We start from the raw sequence: 16,872 nt of genomic DNA, 5'->3' as shown, positions 1-16,872 counted from the left end.
ATTCGTTTTCGTCTGAATGCATTTTCGTCCAAAGTTCGGGTATTTTCGTTATCATTTTAACAATCGAAAAGGAACGTGCAGAATCCGAAATCCAAAAGATCCGGCATAAAAAAAAAATGCTTTATTTTCGTTTTCGTTGCTTCAACAGTTCAATATAGATAGGAGATTCGACATGACGGTCACAATAGCAATCTGTGTCTATCGAACCTGTGGTCAGGCCCGGATTTACTCCCTTTGCCACCCCAAGGCCGGGTCCTTCAAAGACGCCCCCCCCCCCCCAGGGCCGGATTTACTCCCTTTTCCGCCCCAAGGCCAGGTCCTTCAATGCCGCCCCCGCCTGCGCAGTACAGGGGGGACATTATCCGCCGGGGGACTTTTTCGGCAGGACACTGAGAAGCGGGGGGGTGTTGTTGCTAAAAATGACATTGAGCATTGGGGGGTGCTGCTGCCGAAAATGACAAAATTACATAGAGAACCGGGAGGGGGGTTGCTGCTGCCAAGAACTATCTCACCTCCTCTTCCATCTGTTTTTTCTCCTCTTACCATCCGCATGACAGGGGGGAACTCCCAATATGAAAGTAAAAAGTGTCCTCTCCTCTCAGCCGCAGTGCCGCCCCTGCACCCACTGCCGCCCCGAGGCCTGGCCTTGTTGGCCTTGTCTAGAATCCGGCCCTGCCCCCCCCCCCCATGTGATAGAAATTAGGTAAAAAGAATATAATTATATTAAACCCCCTCCCACCAAAAAAAAAACTAATATTACTTGTGATTTGCAACAGTGGTGGTTGGGTGGGGATAGGATCAGTGGCAACGGTGAGGGAGAGATGGGATGAGTGGCAGCGGTGGTGGGGGGATGGGATGAGTGGCAATAGTGGTGGTAGAGGGGTGGGATCAGTGGTAGGGGGGATTGAATGGGATGAGTGGCAGAGGTGGTGGGGGGAATAGGATCAGTGGCAAGGGTGGAGGTTGGGAGGCATTGGATGAAATGAGTGGCAGCGGTGGTGGGAGGATGGGATCAGTGGTGAGGGTGGTGGTTGGGGCAGATGGGTTGGGATGAGTGGTAGTGGTGGGGGGTGGGATCATTGGCAGGGATGGTGGTTGCTGGATGGGATCAGTGGTGGTGGTGTGGGTGGCGTGGTAGGAAGCTGTCAGTGGGGTACAGGGGGATGATGATGATAATGATGGGGGTAGGGTGGTTTGATGCTAGAGGTGGGCTACAGGGGGATGTTGATGACAGGAGGCAGGGTGGTAGGATGTCAGAGGTGGGGGTATAGGGATGATGATGATAGTGGGTGAGGTGGTTAATCTGGCAGAGGAATACAGGGGGATGGATATTACAGGGGGTGCAATGGTAAGAAACTGGCAATGGGGTACAGATGGGATGATGATGGTGAAGGTAGGTATTGCAGCAAAAGCTGGCTTTGCTCTTTGACTATTTATATTTATCTTGTTATATTTTTCTGGTTCTGCTTTAAGTTTAGCTTCAAAATGTGTGACTTTTAAGAAGTTACCGTTGACTAATTTCCCAGTTCAGAGACTGTTTTCCAGATCGGTGCGTCCTTTTCTTTTATAGTAATGCTTCTGTATCACCAAGGCCATCCCTGACAGCATAGCAATGACAGCAATGACAGCCACAAGCACTGAAGACGGGACTGTATGCGGGGTTTGGCTGTTCTGAAGGGGTTCTCCTGTAGAAGAAGAGTTGAGGGAAACTTTAAAAACAGTTCTTACTGACATTGTATAGACAATCAAGCTTATTCAATAAAGCAGTGCAAATAACTAATGACGATGGGCAAACCAAAGCAACCAATCAAAATGTATTTTATTTTATTCAGATCAGTGAAAGACTAAAGACTTGTGTCGAAGGGATCTGGGAAAGGTCGGGGTTTTAGAGTGAGGAGAGTCACTAAGTGGAGATGAACTTTTAAAGTTCATAGGTTAGGGTTGAGGTTGAGACTTAAGGCTAGGGTTGAGAATAAGGGTTATGGTTAGGGTTGAGACTTAGGGTTAGGTTTGAGAATTAAGGTTAGGGTTGAGACTTAGGGTTAGGGTTGAGACTTAGGCCGAGTACTCACGAGCAGACATGTCCGATGAAACCGGTCCGCGGACCGTTTTCATCGGACATGTCTGCCCGGGGACTTCTGTTCGATGGCTGTACACACCATCGAACAGAGGTCCGCGCGTAAACAATACGCGGGGCGTGTCCGCGGTGTCGCCGCGACGATGACGCGGCGACGTGGGCGGCCTGCCTTTAAAATGCTTCCACGCATGCGTCGAAGTCATTCGACGCATGCGAGGGATGGCGGGCGGCCGGACATGTACGGTAGGTCTGTACAGACGACCGTACATGTCGGGGGGACAGGTTTCCAGCGGACTGTTTTAAAGCAAGTCCAGGAAACAGTTGTCCGCTGGAAACCTGTCCGATCCGCCCGAAAATGGTCCGCTCGGGCCTACACACGGCCAAACATGTCTGCTGAAACTGGTCTGCGGACCAGTTTCAGCAGACATGTTTGGTCGTGAGTACGGGGCCTGAGGGTTAGGGTTGAGAATTAAGGTTAGGGTTAGAGAGTTAGGGTTGAAAATTAGGGTTAGGGTTGAGAATTAGGGTTAGGGTTGAAAATTAGGGTTAGGGTTGAGAATTAGGGTTAGGATTGAGAATTTGGGTTAGGGTTAGGGTTGAGAATTAGGGTTGAAAATCAGGGTTTGGGTTGAGAATTAGGGTTAGGATTGAGAATTTGGGTTAGGGTTAGGGTTGAAAATCAGGGTTTGGGTTGAGAATTAGGGTTAGGGTTCAGGTTTGTTTGCTTTTTTTTATTTCCAGACAAGTTAAAAAAAAATGTAAACAAAACTGCTTAAAGCAACTGCAGGACAAATGCACATGTTAAGGTGGAGTTCCACCCTAAAAATTAACTTTCTATTAACAACTTGCCTTTAATGTAAAAAAAAAAAAAGTTCCTGGTCCTAGGTGGTTCAACTTCCTGTCCTAGGACCCCATTGCCTCCTAGGAAATGATGAGACTCATTTCCCAGGAGTCTCTGGGCATTACTGTGCCTAAAAATCGCCCAGCATGCATCTCCTAAAAACCAGGAAAAAATGGGAACTGGGCTTCAGTTGCCCACACATATGATGGATACGGCCACAACATGAGCTGGAGGATATAAGGCAAGTGTTTGCAATGATTTCTGGAATGATTGGGGAGCTATTAACTCATGTATTTGAGTCGAACATGAGTTTGACTCGAATACGAAGCTCATGACTATGGTCAAAGGCGATTATCAATTTGATCCCACTAACCATTGGAAAATTGAACGAACATTCAGAAAACAAAACATTTTTAAGAAATTCTACTGGTGTATGGCCAGCTTAACTTTATGTACATTGAGATCTGAATTTGTAGAATCCTGAATCTATATCAGTCACTGGTTTATGACTCTGCTTGCTTTAGGTTGGACATAAGAGGTAGACATATCTCCCCAAGAAAAATAGTAGAACAGATATTCCCCAGTGGTCTTTCATAAATAATATTAACCGCTTGCCAACTGCCTAGCGTACATTTACGTAGGCAGAATGGCGCGGGCAGGCAAAGCAACCTACAGATACGTTGCTTTGAATCTGCCGCCTAGCAGGCGCGCACACCCGCCACGGGCTCCGTGACCATGCCCGCGGGAGCCACGGACTCGATCTCCGTCGGTGTCCCACGATCGTGTCCCAGAGACGCAGAACGGAGGATGCCTTTGTGAACAATGCATTTCCCTTTTCTGCCTAGTGACAGGACACCGATCTACTGCTCCCTGTCATCGGGAGCAGTGATCAATGTTGTGTCACATGTAGCCCTGCCTCCTCACAGTTAGAATCACTCTCTAGGACACACTTAACCCATTCCTCGTCTGCTACTGGTTAACCCCTTCCCTGCCAGTGTCATTTACACAGTAATCAGCGCATTTTTATAACACTGATCGCTGTTTAAATAACAATGGTCCCAAAATAGTGTCCAATGTGTCCGCTGCAATTTTGCAGTCACGATAAAAATCGCTGTTTGCCACCACTACTAGTAAAATGAAATAATAATAATAAAAATTCCATAAATCTATCCCCTATTTTGTAGACGCTAAAACTTTCGCGCAAACCAATCAATATACGCTTATTGCGATTTTCTTTAAACCAAAAATATGTAGAAAAATACATATCGGCCTAAACTGCAGAAAAACATTTTTTTTATATATTTTTGGGGAATATTTATTATAGCAAAAAGTAAAAAATATTGGGGCAGATTCACGTAGAAATCTGTTACGCTGCGGCGGCGTAACGTATCCCATTTACGTTACACCGCCGCAGGTTTACAGCGTAAGTGCCTGATTCACAAAGCACTTACCTGTAAACTTGCGGCGGCGTAGCGTAAATCCGCTCGGCGCAAGCCCACCTCATTCAAATGGGGCGGGCACCATTTAATTTTTTTTTCAAAATTGTCGCTCTTTTTTTGTTTATAGCGCAAAAAATAAAAACCGCAGAGGTGATCAAATACCACCAGAAGAAAGCTCTATTTGTGGGAAAAAAAGGACCTCAATTTTGTTTGGGTACAACATCGCCCGACCGCGCAATTGTCATATTAAATCGACGCAGTGCCGAATCGAAAAAAAAAATGGCGCGGTCATTCGGCAGCCAATTCTTTCGGGGCTGAAGTGGTTAAGTGACACTCAAAAATTGGATATCACTTGTTTATATCAAGCCCTTGACAATAATCCTCATGGCAAGAAGATCTTGAGTAACACCATTCTCCCCAGAAGATGAATTGGACACTCTATCAGCTTGACCCGAAGGTCTGATAGAAGCTAAATTAAAATCTTTCTGAGAATTTACAAGGCAGCAGAACTTTTTGTTTTTTTGATCAGAACTAAATTCCATGCAATCCTCTTAGCCCCAATGCATCTCTCCAACATAAATGAAAATAACAATATTTAGAAGAGGACACAATAGGACAGCTCACCACCAGATTGAAAAACAACAGGTCCTTGAGATAACCTGGCCGATCCCAGATGAACCTTGGAGTTATAAACCTCACGTTTGTGCCTTCCGGTGAGGCAGCCTTGAGTACAACGGTTTGGGGTGGTCTCATTGCGACAGACGATGATGTTACAGGACAAATAGACTTGTCCAAAATTATAGAACTTGAAAACGTGTAGACTGAAGCGTTGCATTCTTGGGCTGGGAACCTGATACATTTGTAAAGTAGAATCCACAGGACACCTAAAGGTAGAAAAAGCGAAAAAAGGTTAGGGTACCTTTAAATATCTTGATATTACCTAACCCCTTGCTGACCATATACTGTGTATTTATACATCAGCAAGGTGGCTCTCTTGTGCAAAATCACATACCTGTATGCATAGGTGTGCGCAGCCTATGGCATTGGGGTGTGCACAGGGCCGCCATCAGGAATTATGAGGCCCCTTACACAGCTTCAGGCATGGGCCCCCTGAACCGGGGGAGGGGGGGTGCTGCCGCCTCAAATTGAGAAGTGGGGGGGCTGCCGCGAATTGAGAAGCGGGGGGCCGTGAATTGAGAAGTGGGGGGCCGTGAATTAAGAAGCGGGGGGTGCTGCCACCGCAAATTGAGGTTGGGGGGCTTTGGGTGCTGACGAACAAAAAAATAAAAAGAGGGGGGGGTTGCCCTGGGGACCTCTGGGCCCTTTATAAAAATATATATATATATAAAAAAAAAATATATATATATATATAAAAAAAGGGGGGGTTGCCTCTGGGCCCCTTAATAAATAGAAAAAAGATAAATAAATAAAAATATATATAAAAAACATTTTTATAAAAAAAAAAAGATGGGTTGCCATCCAGGGCCCTGGGGACCTCCGGGCCCCTGACAAAAAAAAAAGAGGGGGTTGCCATCCGGGCCCCTTACAGGTGTACTGCCTGTACCCCCCTGATGGTGTGCACCCCAAAACCTAAACACACACTACAGATCGCTCAAGGGGTTTCATTCAGAAAGGGAAGGGGCTGGTAAATTACATATTTACTGGCCCCTTCCCCACTCCTAAAACATCCCAGGAGCAACAGCTGATAGGAGAGGAGGGAAGCTGGCAGCGCTGCGGGGGGGGGGGGGGGGGAGATGGGAGCCAGGGCAGTAGGGGGAATCTGTGCTGCACAGGGTGATTAGGGTGTGCCTGGGCACACGCCTATGCCTGTACGTGATTCTGCACTCCAGGTCTGGAGCCACCGGAGACCCCCTCCCGCTGTGATAGGACACGATGTTCCGCCGGGACCCACCGATTGTCCGGGACACAGGCAGAATGGCAATTTATTGTTGATGAAAGAGAACTTAGGCTGAGTTCCCACTTATGCGGATTGGATGTGGGTTTCCCCGCATTCAATTTGCATGGCAAGGGAGCATGAACGTCTCTCACTGGAGCTGGTTCACACATCTCTGGGGTGGCTGCGGAGCGCACAGCAGAAGTGGCCTGTACGTCATTGGCTCCGTTTCTGGCAAAAATTCGGACCTAATTTGGACCTGAAACGTTAATGGGGATGCACCGGACCCAGGGCCGGTACAAGTGGTGGGCGGAAGGGGCCAGATGCCCTGGGCGGAGCAATTTATTGTAGGAATAGGGGCGTAGTGCTGGCAGTGTGCTGTTAAACTTTCTGGGCAACAAGTGACTACCGACAGCCACACCTAAAACACTGCAGAGCTGCGCCTGCTTGCAAAAATGTGCAGAGTGCGCTCCTGCACCCCGGTACAAGCAAAGGACCCGACATTCCCTTCCCTGTCAGGCAGAGCTGCGGAGTAATCTCTGCCCAACAGGCGAGTCCCAGTCTCAGCGTGACGTGACGTGACGTCACCGAGAGGCCGGCCGGGAGGAGAGCGAGTGCATTTAGGAGCATTCTAATTGGTCAACGCCATCACATGGGCAATGCTGACCAATCAGAACCCGCATAGCCCGTCCTGTCACCATGAGCGAAGAGGAGAGAAAGCCGCAGGGATTTCAAATCCCCAGACCAGTACAGTGGCGATACAAGCTGTCAGTGCGGGGGATCGCTGGACTCCAGGTTAGCAGGACTGGGGGGGAGGGGATGGGAAGGGGGCCCAGTGAAAGTTCACCTTACAGATTTTCTGTAAGGTAAACTTACACTTTAACCATTTGCTGACCCGCCGTAGTACATATACTGCGACAGGGCTGCAGTATTGTATTGTTGTATTGTTGTATTGTTTTAAGTGTTTTCTGGTTTTGAAAAGACACTGGGCCAAATTCAGAAAGAGATACGACGACGTATTTCCTGATACGCCGTCCAGCCGGTGGTATCTATGCCACTGATTCAGAGAATCCGTTACGCGTAGATATCCCTAAGGCTGCACATCTAGATGGACGAAATCGCGGTAAAAATAGCGGCGTTTTGTACCGCGATTTGCGGCGACAAAACGCCGGTATTGTCCGCCTAGATGTGCCCCAAGATGACCCCCTCTATGGAGATGATTCCCATCTCCTAGCCGAACGCTCGAAGACGCCTGAAAAAAAGGCCCGGGACCTTTTTTCACGCGGCAGGCGACAGGCGTCCGGCGTTCGGCGTGGAGATGTGAACCATCTCCATAGAGGGACATCTGTTTTCAGCCCTCTGGCGGCAGCGGCGTAGCGCTACAGGCGTAAAAACGCCTAGGTGTGAATGCAGTCTAAGATCTGCCAGGTGTAAGTGTTTTACACCGTCGGATCTTAGGCTGCAATTCCAGGCTGGCCGCTAGGTGCCGCTTCCGTATTTTTACGCGAGGAATATGCAAATGAGGATTTACACTGAGTCAGAAACGAACGTCCTCCCGGCGTTTTTTTTTTTTACGTAGTTTGCGTTCAGCTTTTTCCGGTGTATAGTTACCCCTGCTATATGAGGCGTATCCTATGTTAAGTATGTCCATCGTTCCCGCGCCGTGTTTTGAAATTTTACGTCGTTTGCGTAAGTCGTTCGCGAATACGGATGGACATAATTTACGTTCACGTCGAAACCAATGACGTCCTTGCGACGTCATTTAGAGCAATGCACACTGGGATATGTACACGGACGGCGCATGCGCCATTCGTAAAAAACCTCGATCACGTCAGGTCAACACACATTAACATAAAACACGCCCCCCCTTCCACATTTGAATTACGCGGCCTTACGCCGCAAAAGATACGTTACGCCGCCGTAACTAAGGGCGCAAGTTCCTTCTGAATAAAGAACTCTCGCCTAAAGTTAGAGCGGCGTAACGTATCTTACGCCGGGCGGACAGATACACTGATGTATCTGAATCCAGCCCAGTGCCTCTTTCTGTATACCGGAGGGGGGGGGCGCAGTTTGCCATCTTCGCCCTGGGCACAAGATGGCCTTGTCCCGGCAGTGACCGACCCCCTGCTGTGCCCCGCGGCCCCACATGGGGTATAACATTTGTATCAGTTACCCTTGTTGGATGACATTGTAATTCTCCTGTGTGTTCTCTAGTGATGGAGAAGCTTTGCAGTTTTCTACAAATATCTGAAAGCCTTCATCATCAGACTGCACTTCAAACTCCACATATAGCCAACCATGGAGGTCAACCTCGTAAGGAAATGTTGTGATTGGATCTGTGAAGGCTTCACTCTGGTAGAGCTTCAGGGAGATGAGATATTGACCCTGGGAAACCACATCGGTAACTTGAGGAAGAAAACTAAAACCAAAAGTCTCGTTGGTCGCCATTTCACATCTCAACGGGATTTCAATCCGATGGACTTCAGTTCCTGGGACTGTTCCATAGACAGTATTGACATGCACTATCTTTTCATCTTCATTCTGCATGGAAAGATATTACATTCATTTCTCCAAAAAAATAGAAAATTGGTATAGTAACCAATTATGCAGAAGTATTTTTAAAAGGTACTAGCCCCATTACCAAGGAGGCCATGGTGGGACTTTTATATAAATATAAAGCTGGATCTGTTTTGCGCATTGCATTGACTATGATTCCAGCAGTCAACCTGCATATCAGACTGATAAAAAAACTCTTCAGCCAATTATCTAGTAGATTTTTACTTCCAAGGTTCATGGCTCTTTGAGATATAACTACTAGTTTATGAATGATAATGGCACTGTAAGGCTCATTCATATAAACTGGAAAAACCAAAAGAAGAAGAATAAACTGCAAACGTGGTCGTAAAAAAAAAAACTGGGACAAGGATATAAGGGTGAACATAGGAATGATTATCTGAAATTGATTAGAGTTCTTTGTAAACCTTATTAAGACACTGAATTGAATAATTAAATACATGTAAAAGATTGAATCCCTGTTGATTTACTACACAAAATAGTTCAGTTATTGAAAATTCCTGTAAATCAAAGTCTCAAAAATTGGATGTAAGTCAAAGATAAAACCATGCAGCTCACCAATACTTTGGATCCACATCTGTTGAAAGGAACATTAATAACCACAAAATTCCCTTCCAGGGTTCCCTGACATGTGGGCTCTTCGAGGTGGACATCGGACACACTTAATTTGGCTTTGGTGACCAGGCTGAGTGGCAGATAGAATTCGCCTCCGTGTGGTAAGCAGTTCAATACAGGTGGACCTACTGGCTCGTCTGTTTAGTAGGAAAAAAAAACTAAAATATTAGCCAAAAGTAAATATGTGACGATCAATTTTTACTCAGCAGTTGATGCTTTGAGTATGTGTGCACAATTAAGATCAGACTCGTGCTATGTCTGTTATATTCTAGTCTTGATCATGGATTAGAGAAAGGATACTCCTGCACTATCACTAAAGGTAAAAATCAATGGCCCAGATTCAGGTACATCTGCGCAATATTTGCGGAGGCGCAAGGCAACGATTTTGCCCTGCGCCCCCGCAAATATTTTGCTTTGCCCGCGATTCACGGAGCAGTAGCTCCGTGAATTGCGCGGGCGCGCCGGCAAAATTGCCCGGCGTAAACGCGCGTAATGTAAATGATCCCGCCGGGGGCGGGAATCATTTAAATTAGGCACGCTCCCGCACCGAGCGTACTTTCCCGACGTGCATTGCGGCAAATGACGTCGCAAGGACGTCATTTGCTTCTAAGTGAACGTGAATGGTGTCCAGCGCCATTCACGAATCACTTACGCAAACGACGTGAAATTCAAATTTCATGAGCGGGAAGGGTGGCTATACTTTAGCATTGGCTGCGCCTACTATGAGTAGGCGCAGCCTTATGCTAAAGTCGCCGTACGGAAACTCCGTACCTTGCGTGCGCAGGGCCCGCGCAACTTTTGTGAATCGGTGTTAGTATGCAATTTGCATACTATACACAGATCACAATGGCCGCGCCCCCTAGCGGCCAACGCACGAATGCACCCAAAGATATGAAGGCATAAGGAGGCTTATGCCTGTCATATCTTAGGCTGCAGTCGGTGTAACGAGGTTCCTGAATCAGGAGCACTCGTTACACCGGAGCAAGTAAGCACTTGCGCCGCGCAACCTATGGTTGCGCGGGCGCAAGTGCTTCTTGAATCTGGGCCAATATATGCAACTGCTGCAAACACCAATAGGTGAATCTGGGACCAAAACTGCACAACATATATGAATGGTGCTGTGCTGTTGTAAGTGTTGAAGCTAAAAAATAATATATAATAATAAATAAAAAATAATATAATACTGAAATGGAACACAAGATGGCAGTATAACTCCAATATAAACTAAAAACTGCATATAACTTCTGAAGTGCAATGGTGATGCAAAACTACAAAATCAAACAGTGCTTAAAGTGGAGTTCAAACGACATGTTCAATTTATAAAAAAAAAAGGTCAGAACATTACAATAAAATTAAGTTATATAATTGAGTCATGTCCCTTTTCGATTTGCTTGTGGGCATGTGAAGCAAACAAGCATCCAGTTCCGGGGACATTGTGCTGCTGCTGAACCAGCATGCACCGCCCGTTCTCTCTCCGTTCTCGTGCAGTAATGCGCCGTAGCGGCGCTGTAAAGTATACAGGTTGCAATAACAACGGGCGGCGGCGGTGGAAAGAAGTGATGAAAGGAGCCTTGGCGATGAAGGAGGAAGATTTCAAAGGAACCGCATTAGATAACCCCCTTGGAGAAAAGCTCTCCAGAGGGGGTTACCTTGCAGGCGTGTTCCCGAGTCGGTGTCCATAGATGCCAAGTGTATGACTCGCCCCCCGGCGCCACTGTCATTGGATTTGATTGACAGCAGCAGCCAATGGCTTCTAAATCCGTTAATCTTGTTGGTGACTAGTCAATCCCAACTAAAAAAAATATTTTTCCTTTACACATATTTAAAAAAAATGAATTACCTGGATATTTGGTCTCCTGTCCCATCGAATATCCATCGGAAACGCGAACTTCTAACCCATAGAAATATATTATGAATGCCGAGTACCTATGATAGACTTCATGTTGTCCGTCAACCTTTCCTAAAGAGACTTCCCAACTTCTAAATCCATTAATCTTGTTGGTGACTACTCTATCCCAACTAAAAAAAAAAAAAAAAATCCTCTACACATTGTGACAGGAGTCACTTTGGTTGGGGGGGGGGGGAGTTTGTGGAACTCAGCTTACCTTGGAGAGCTCTGGAAACTCAGTGTCCAGCTCCTCCGGACCCTCTTATGTGTAAATCACCCTTTGTCTCTAATAGGGGTACAGGGTGAATGAGAACCCACTCTAATCTGTACTAGACAGACTCTCTTTATAGCCACACTGGAACCTTGTATATATGTATATATTGTGTGTTGTCTCATGCTTTTGGGCTCCTTTGCTGAGATCGTTCAGGGTGTGGTTGTATTCCATTGTTTTATTGTCTCTGTCACTGCGGGGGGGGGGGGGGGGGGGGGGGTGATTCCTCCAACTGCTCTCTTTGCTGATTGGACAGTTTACCCCGCCCTGAATTCCAAAGGGGGGGGGTGTTATGGTCCTGAGTGGGATATCTGTTGTGTCCATGTGTCATAATAAATCAGTTTGTTGTTTGCCACTCTACACTGTGTTACGGCTGGTGACTGGGGGGGGGGGGGGGGGGGTAAAGAGTCTTGGATAGTGGTGGTTCGGGACAGAGGAAGCATTGACGGCGGACATAGTCCTGTTGAGGACAAGGGTTTGTCACACATATTTATAAAAAAAATTACCTGGATATTTGGTCTCCTGTCCCATTGAATATCCATAGGAAACGCGGACTTCTAGCCCATAGACATAAATGATGAATGCCGAGTACCTATGATAGACTTCGTGTTGTCCGTCAACCTTTCCTAAAGAGACTTCCCAACTTCGAAATCCGTTTATCTCGTTGGTGGTGAACATATATTGATCCAGAGGTTTATTATCGAGGTAGAACCCAGTGTCTGAAGTTGCTTTGGACACAATCGTGATGTAGTTGTCATAAAAAGCTTCTGTGACAAATTTATAGTATTTTCTGCTTAGCTGAATGGGAGGCACAATGACTAGAAAAGGGTCGTATTCACCTGGATATGTCCTGTCTTGGAAAAGATATGAAACCATGACAGGTTGTGATGCAGTCACAATAGCACTCTTCTCCAAAAAGAAATTGACATGGGATCCTGGCTGGAGGCTGTACTCAGTTTGGTTAACATTCACTATGGTGTCCGGCAGTGCAGCCACTATATCAATAATGTCTTTTGAATTATTGGCCAATGGAAACAACACGAAGGATGTTCCCCAGTTCTGCACAGGTTCAAGTTGTTCGAATATGAAATCGCATTTTGTGGTGGGACCATAATGACATTTGTTACCACTGAAAACGGCTACCGGTGTTGAGGACACCACCTTGGTGCCGGTTAACTCGCTGAAAGTTTGAAAGTGGATGGCTTGCTGGGGCTGGAGAAAAACTGAGAAGGTGTCTCCAGGATGGTAAGACTGTCCATCGAAATCCACAGATCCTGTGAATGTAATGTTCACGCTGGCGGTAGTGCTTGCACCGTTAGCCACGGCAAATTGGTTATAAGACCCTGGACCAGGCGTGAAGATATAGTACTCTGTACCCAGGTCTTCAACGGGGAGAACAAGACCAGCGTCAACCGTGTAGTTTAATGTATTGAAGGCAAATACGGATAAATCGGCATCTGATGTCACCTTCACAACTTTGGAAGAGATTTGATTTCTATAAATCATGTACTGAGAGTCCAAGGTCACTGGGATGGTGCTGTTTCTTTCGATGGACACTGTCTGGTAGAAATGAGGGTCTGATACACTCACATTGACTACAGCCGCTTTATCATAAGTGGTAAGATACAGAATCAAGTATGCGCCGCTGTCTGGAGAGAAGTTTTCCATAAATAATGCCACAAACTCTTTTTGAGCATAACCTGATGAAATGCAAAAAACAAAAATAGTAGAAGTAGTAATCTACACAAAATAGCTCTTCATAAGTAAATGTGTTATAAGGGAAAACTTGCGCGCTACTATGTTCTAATTTTTAAGCAAATTTAAACCATTAGGCCTCGTACACACGATCGGTTAAACAGAGGACAACAGTCTGATGGACCATTTTCATCGGTCAAAACCGATCGTGTGTGGGCCCCATAGGTTATTTAACCATCGGTTAAAAAAAAGCCAACTTGCTTTAAATCTAACCGATGGATTCCTAACCGATGGGAAAAAAACGATCGTTAGTAGGCACAACCATCAGTTAAAAATCCACGCATGCTCAGAATCAAGTCGACGCATGCTTGGAAGCATTGAACTTCATTTTTTTCAGCACGTCGTTGTGTTTTACGTCACCGCGTTCTGACACAATCGTTTTTTTAACCAGTCAGCTTCATCGGTTAACCGATGAAAACGGTCCATCGGTCCGTTCTCATCAGATAGACTGATCGTGTGTACGCGGCATAAGCCTCCAGTGAATATAGTGAAAATAAACTCAGAAAAAAAATATATATATATATATATAGGCCCAGATTCACGTAGGGCGGCGTAACTTTGTGTGGGCGTAGCGTATCTTATTTACGCTACGCCGCCGCAACTTAGAGAGGCAAGTGCAGTATTCACAAAGCACTTGCGTCCTAAGTTATGGTGGCGTATCGTAAATGGGCCGGCGTAAGCGCGCGTAATTCAAAGTAGGCTGTAGTGGGTGTGTTGTATGGTAATGAATTGTGACCTCACGTAAATTACGTGCCTAGCGATTGGCGCATGCGCCGTCCGTGAACGTATCCCAGTGCGCATGCTCAAAATCACGTCGCAAATAGTCAATGCTTTCGACGTGAACGTAACCTACGCCCAGCCCCATTCTGAATCGGCTTACGCAAACGACATAAACGACATGAAATTCGACGGCTGTCCCGACGTCCATACTTAACATTGGCTGCGCCAACTTTTTGGTGAATAGGAGTATCTTGCTCATTTGCATATTCTCTGCGTAAATCGCCGTACATGCCCCTAGCGGCCAGCGTAAATATGCAGCTAAGATACGCCGGTCGTATCTTAGCAACAGAGAAGCGTATGTCAATTTGAGCATACGCTTAAAGATACGACGGCGCGGATTCGGACTTACGACAGCGTATCTACTGATACGCCGTCGTAAGTCTTTGTGAATCCGGGCCATAGTACATGTATAGTGGCCGTGAATTAGCTGCAATCACATAGTAGTGTACTCAAAAGACACTGCGTAATAAATGTAAAAGAAAAAGATGGGAATGGTGCTCTTATTCAATAATGTGCCATAAAGTAATATACTCAAAGAATGAATATGATGAGTATCCAAACATACAAATAAATAAATGTGAAAAAAGTCCAACCAAAGCCCAATGGTAGGAGTCCATATAAAAGGTACAAATCTCATAAGGATAACTTGATAGAAGAAATAACAGGGATAGCCCTGAGGAAGCCACGTGACCAGTGGCGCAACGCCTTGTGATGTCATTCCCGGTTGTGTTTTATGGAAGTACGGTGAGGAGGCGAGTTTGTCACTACTCCCATTGCTTTTTACTGCAGAGTTTACCCTTACTTGATGTAAGCAGTTACTTTTACTAAATAAATTAACTTTTTTATTTGGCAATATTGCACTATGGCTGTTTTTTGTTTCCCTTGAGTGCCATTTATACAAGAAGCGTCATTCCTTGGAGCAAGCTGTTTCCTCTATATATGGAATTACCCAAGATGGTTTGATGCCAAGTCTTGGACGTAGTACTTTGTCTTCGCCTGGAACCTGGATGCCATTACAGATCCATCAGCAGGATTCCTTATCCCTCTATCTAATGGGCCTTGTTTGACCCTTGGGTCATTGTTGGAGGTGAGCGGCCAATTCATAAATTTAACAGTCGATGTTTGGATTGATGTTTTATCTGTTTTTTCTTCTATCAAGTTATCCCTATGAGATTTTTACCTTTATTTGAACTGACTCCTACCATTGGGCTTTAGTTGGACTTTTTTTCACATTTATTTATTTGTATGTTTGGATACTCATCATATTCATTCTTTGAGTATATTACTTTAAGGCACATTATTGAATAAGCGCACCATTCCCATCCTTTTCTTTTCTCTTCATAAATAAAGTTGTACATATTGGGGTTTTGTGGGCTGCCAATATTTTTCCTTCAGTGATAGCCATAACTTTCCATAGATATTGTGACAGGGGTCACTTTGGGTGGGGGGCATTTATGAATTTCTAGGGTTCTAGATAAATAACTGTCCAAACTACCAATGCAGAACTAATTTTCTGAACTAATTTTATTACACTATACCCCAATGATTCCTACCAGCAAGCCAGTTTTTACCTGAGTAGGCTAACAAAGTTGTTCTAATAGTAGGGTGACCAGACATCCCCAGTTTCAGGGGACAGTCCCCTGATTGAGGACACTGTCCCCGGACCAAGTCTGTCCCTGGTTTTGTCCCCAGATTGGCTTTAATAGGGGACAGGGGCAATTTCAAAGACAGTCAGTGCAGAATTAAAATAAAAAAAATTGAATTACACACAATTGCCTACTAGCATAGGGGGGTTGTGTTGTTTCCATTATCTGTGCCCCTTTCTGATGATCATGTGCTGGTCGGAGCAGAGGGAATATTTCTTCAGCTCCGCTTGCATGTTCTTCTGCCTAGGCTCAAATCCTGGCCAGCCACCTGCCTATCTATTTTCCTTTCCCTGGCAGAGTGATCTTCCTCCGCTCCCCACCCAGTAGTAGCCGGGGCCCGGAGAGTAAGACTTGAGAGGCTGTGAGGCGGGCGGCGATGGCCAGAGAGTCGCTGATTGTTGCCATTACTAGTAAAAAAAAAATATGTCCCCGGATTTCATTTTAAAAATCTGGTCACCTTACTGGAGTATGTCTGGGGGTCTTTCTAACAGACTCTCTGACAGAAGCCCTCTCTGTGTCCATCAGAGAGGCCCCCCTCCAGGTCCCAATAAAGTACTCTGCTTCTCTTCCTGTATTTTGTTTATTGTTAAGAGATCATGTAAGGATCCCAGGGTAATGAAGACTTCGTGGGGGAGCATTTCTGTGGTTGAGTCATTGCCATAGAAACATTCGTAAAGGGGAGGAGTTAGTAAAACGACCACGCTCATGTGGGGGGCGCCAGAAATATTTCTGCACCCAGGCGCCTGTGACCCTAGGATCGGCCCTGATTATCAGTAGGAGGTCAGACATGCATTTTTTTTTGCATTTCTATTTGTACAGTATAGGTTTCCTTTAAAACTTTTTGACTAAGCTGAGAACATTAAAAATGGTCTCCAAAGCCCTCTCCTGTACTGTGAATGTTGGCTTTGTCTTGGCTGTTCCCCACAAAATTATTTTTATCTGCAAGTACTTTGAATGGATCAAGTCATGAACACACCAGACTCACCAGAGCTCAGGAGTCCCATCAGGAGGAACAGGAAAGCATTTCTCCCAACCGTTACTCTTTCAAGGCCCATTGTCTCCTCTGTCTGCAGTTATTGCCATTGAGGCTTG

General features: G+C 45.7%; 1 protein-coding gene across 1 annotated transcript in view; it reads right to left on the bottom strand.

Annotated features, from left to right (window-relative positions):
• Positions 1-16,872, bottom strand: part of LOC120945123 (IgGFc-binding protein-like) — a 21,955-nt gene extending 5,083 nt beyond the window's left edge. The window contains exons 1-6 of the mRNA XM_040359001.1: positions 16,766-16,872; positions 12,106-13,299; positions 9,384-9,577; positions 8,425-8,792; positions 4,982-5,241; positions 1,509-1,685 (exon numbers count right to left, since the gene is read on the bottom strand). Coding sequence (XP_040214935.1) covers positions 1,528-1,685; positions 4,982-5,241; positions 8,425-8,792; positions 9,384-9,577; positions 12,106-13,299; positions 16,766-16,835 — 2,244 coding nt within the window. The 5' untranslated portion in view covers positions 16,836-16,872 and the 3' untranslated portion in view covers positions 1,509-1,527. The remainder of the gene's footprint in view (positions 1-1,508; positions 1,686-4,981; positions 5,242-8,424; positions 8,793-9,383; positions 9,578-12,105; positions 13,300-16,765) is intronic.

This window comes from Rana temporaria, chromosome 7 (assembly GCF_905171775.1).
Source record: "Rana temporaria chromosome 7, aRanTem1.1, whole genome shotgun sequence".
Lineage (NCBI taxonomy): Eukaryota > Metazoa > Chordata > Amphibia > Anura > Ranidae > Rana > Rana temporaria.
Note: the sequence above shows the minus strand (reverse complement) of the source record. Positions and strands in the feature narration are given on the sequence as shown.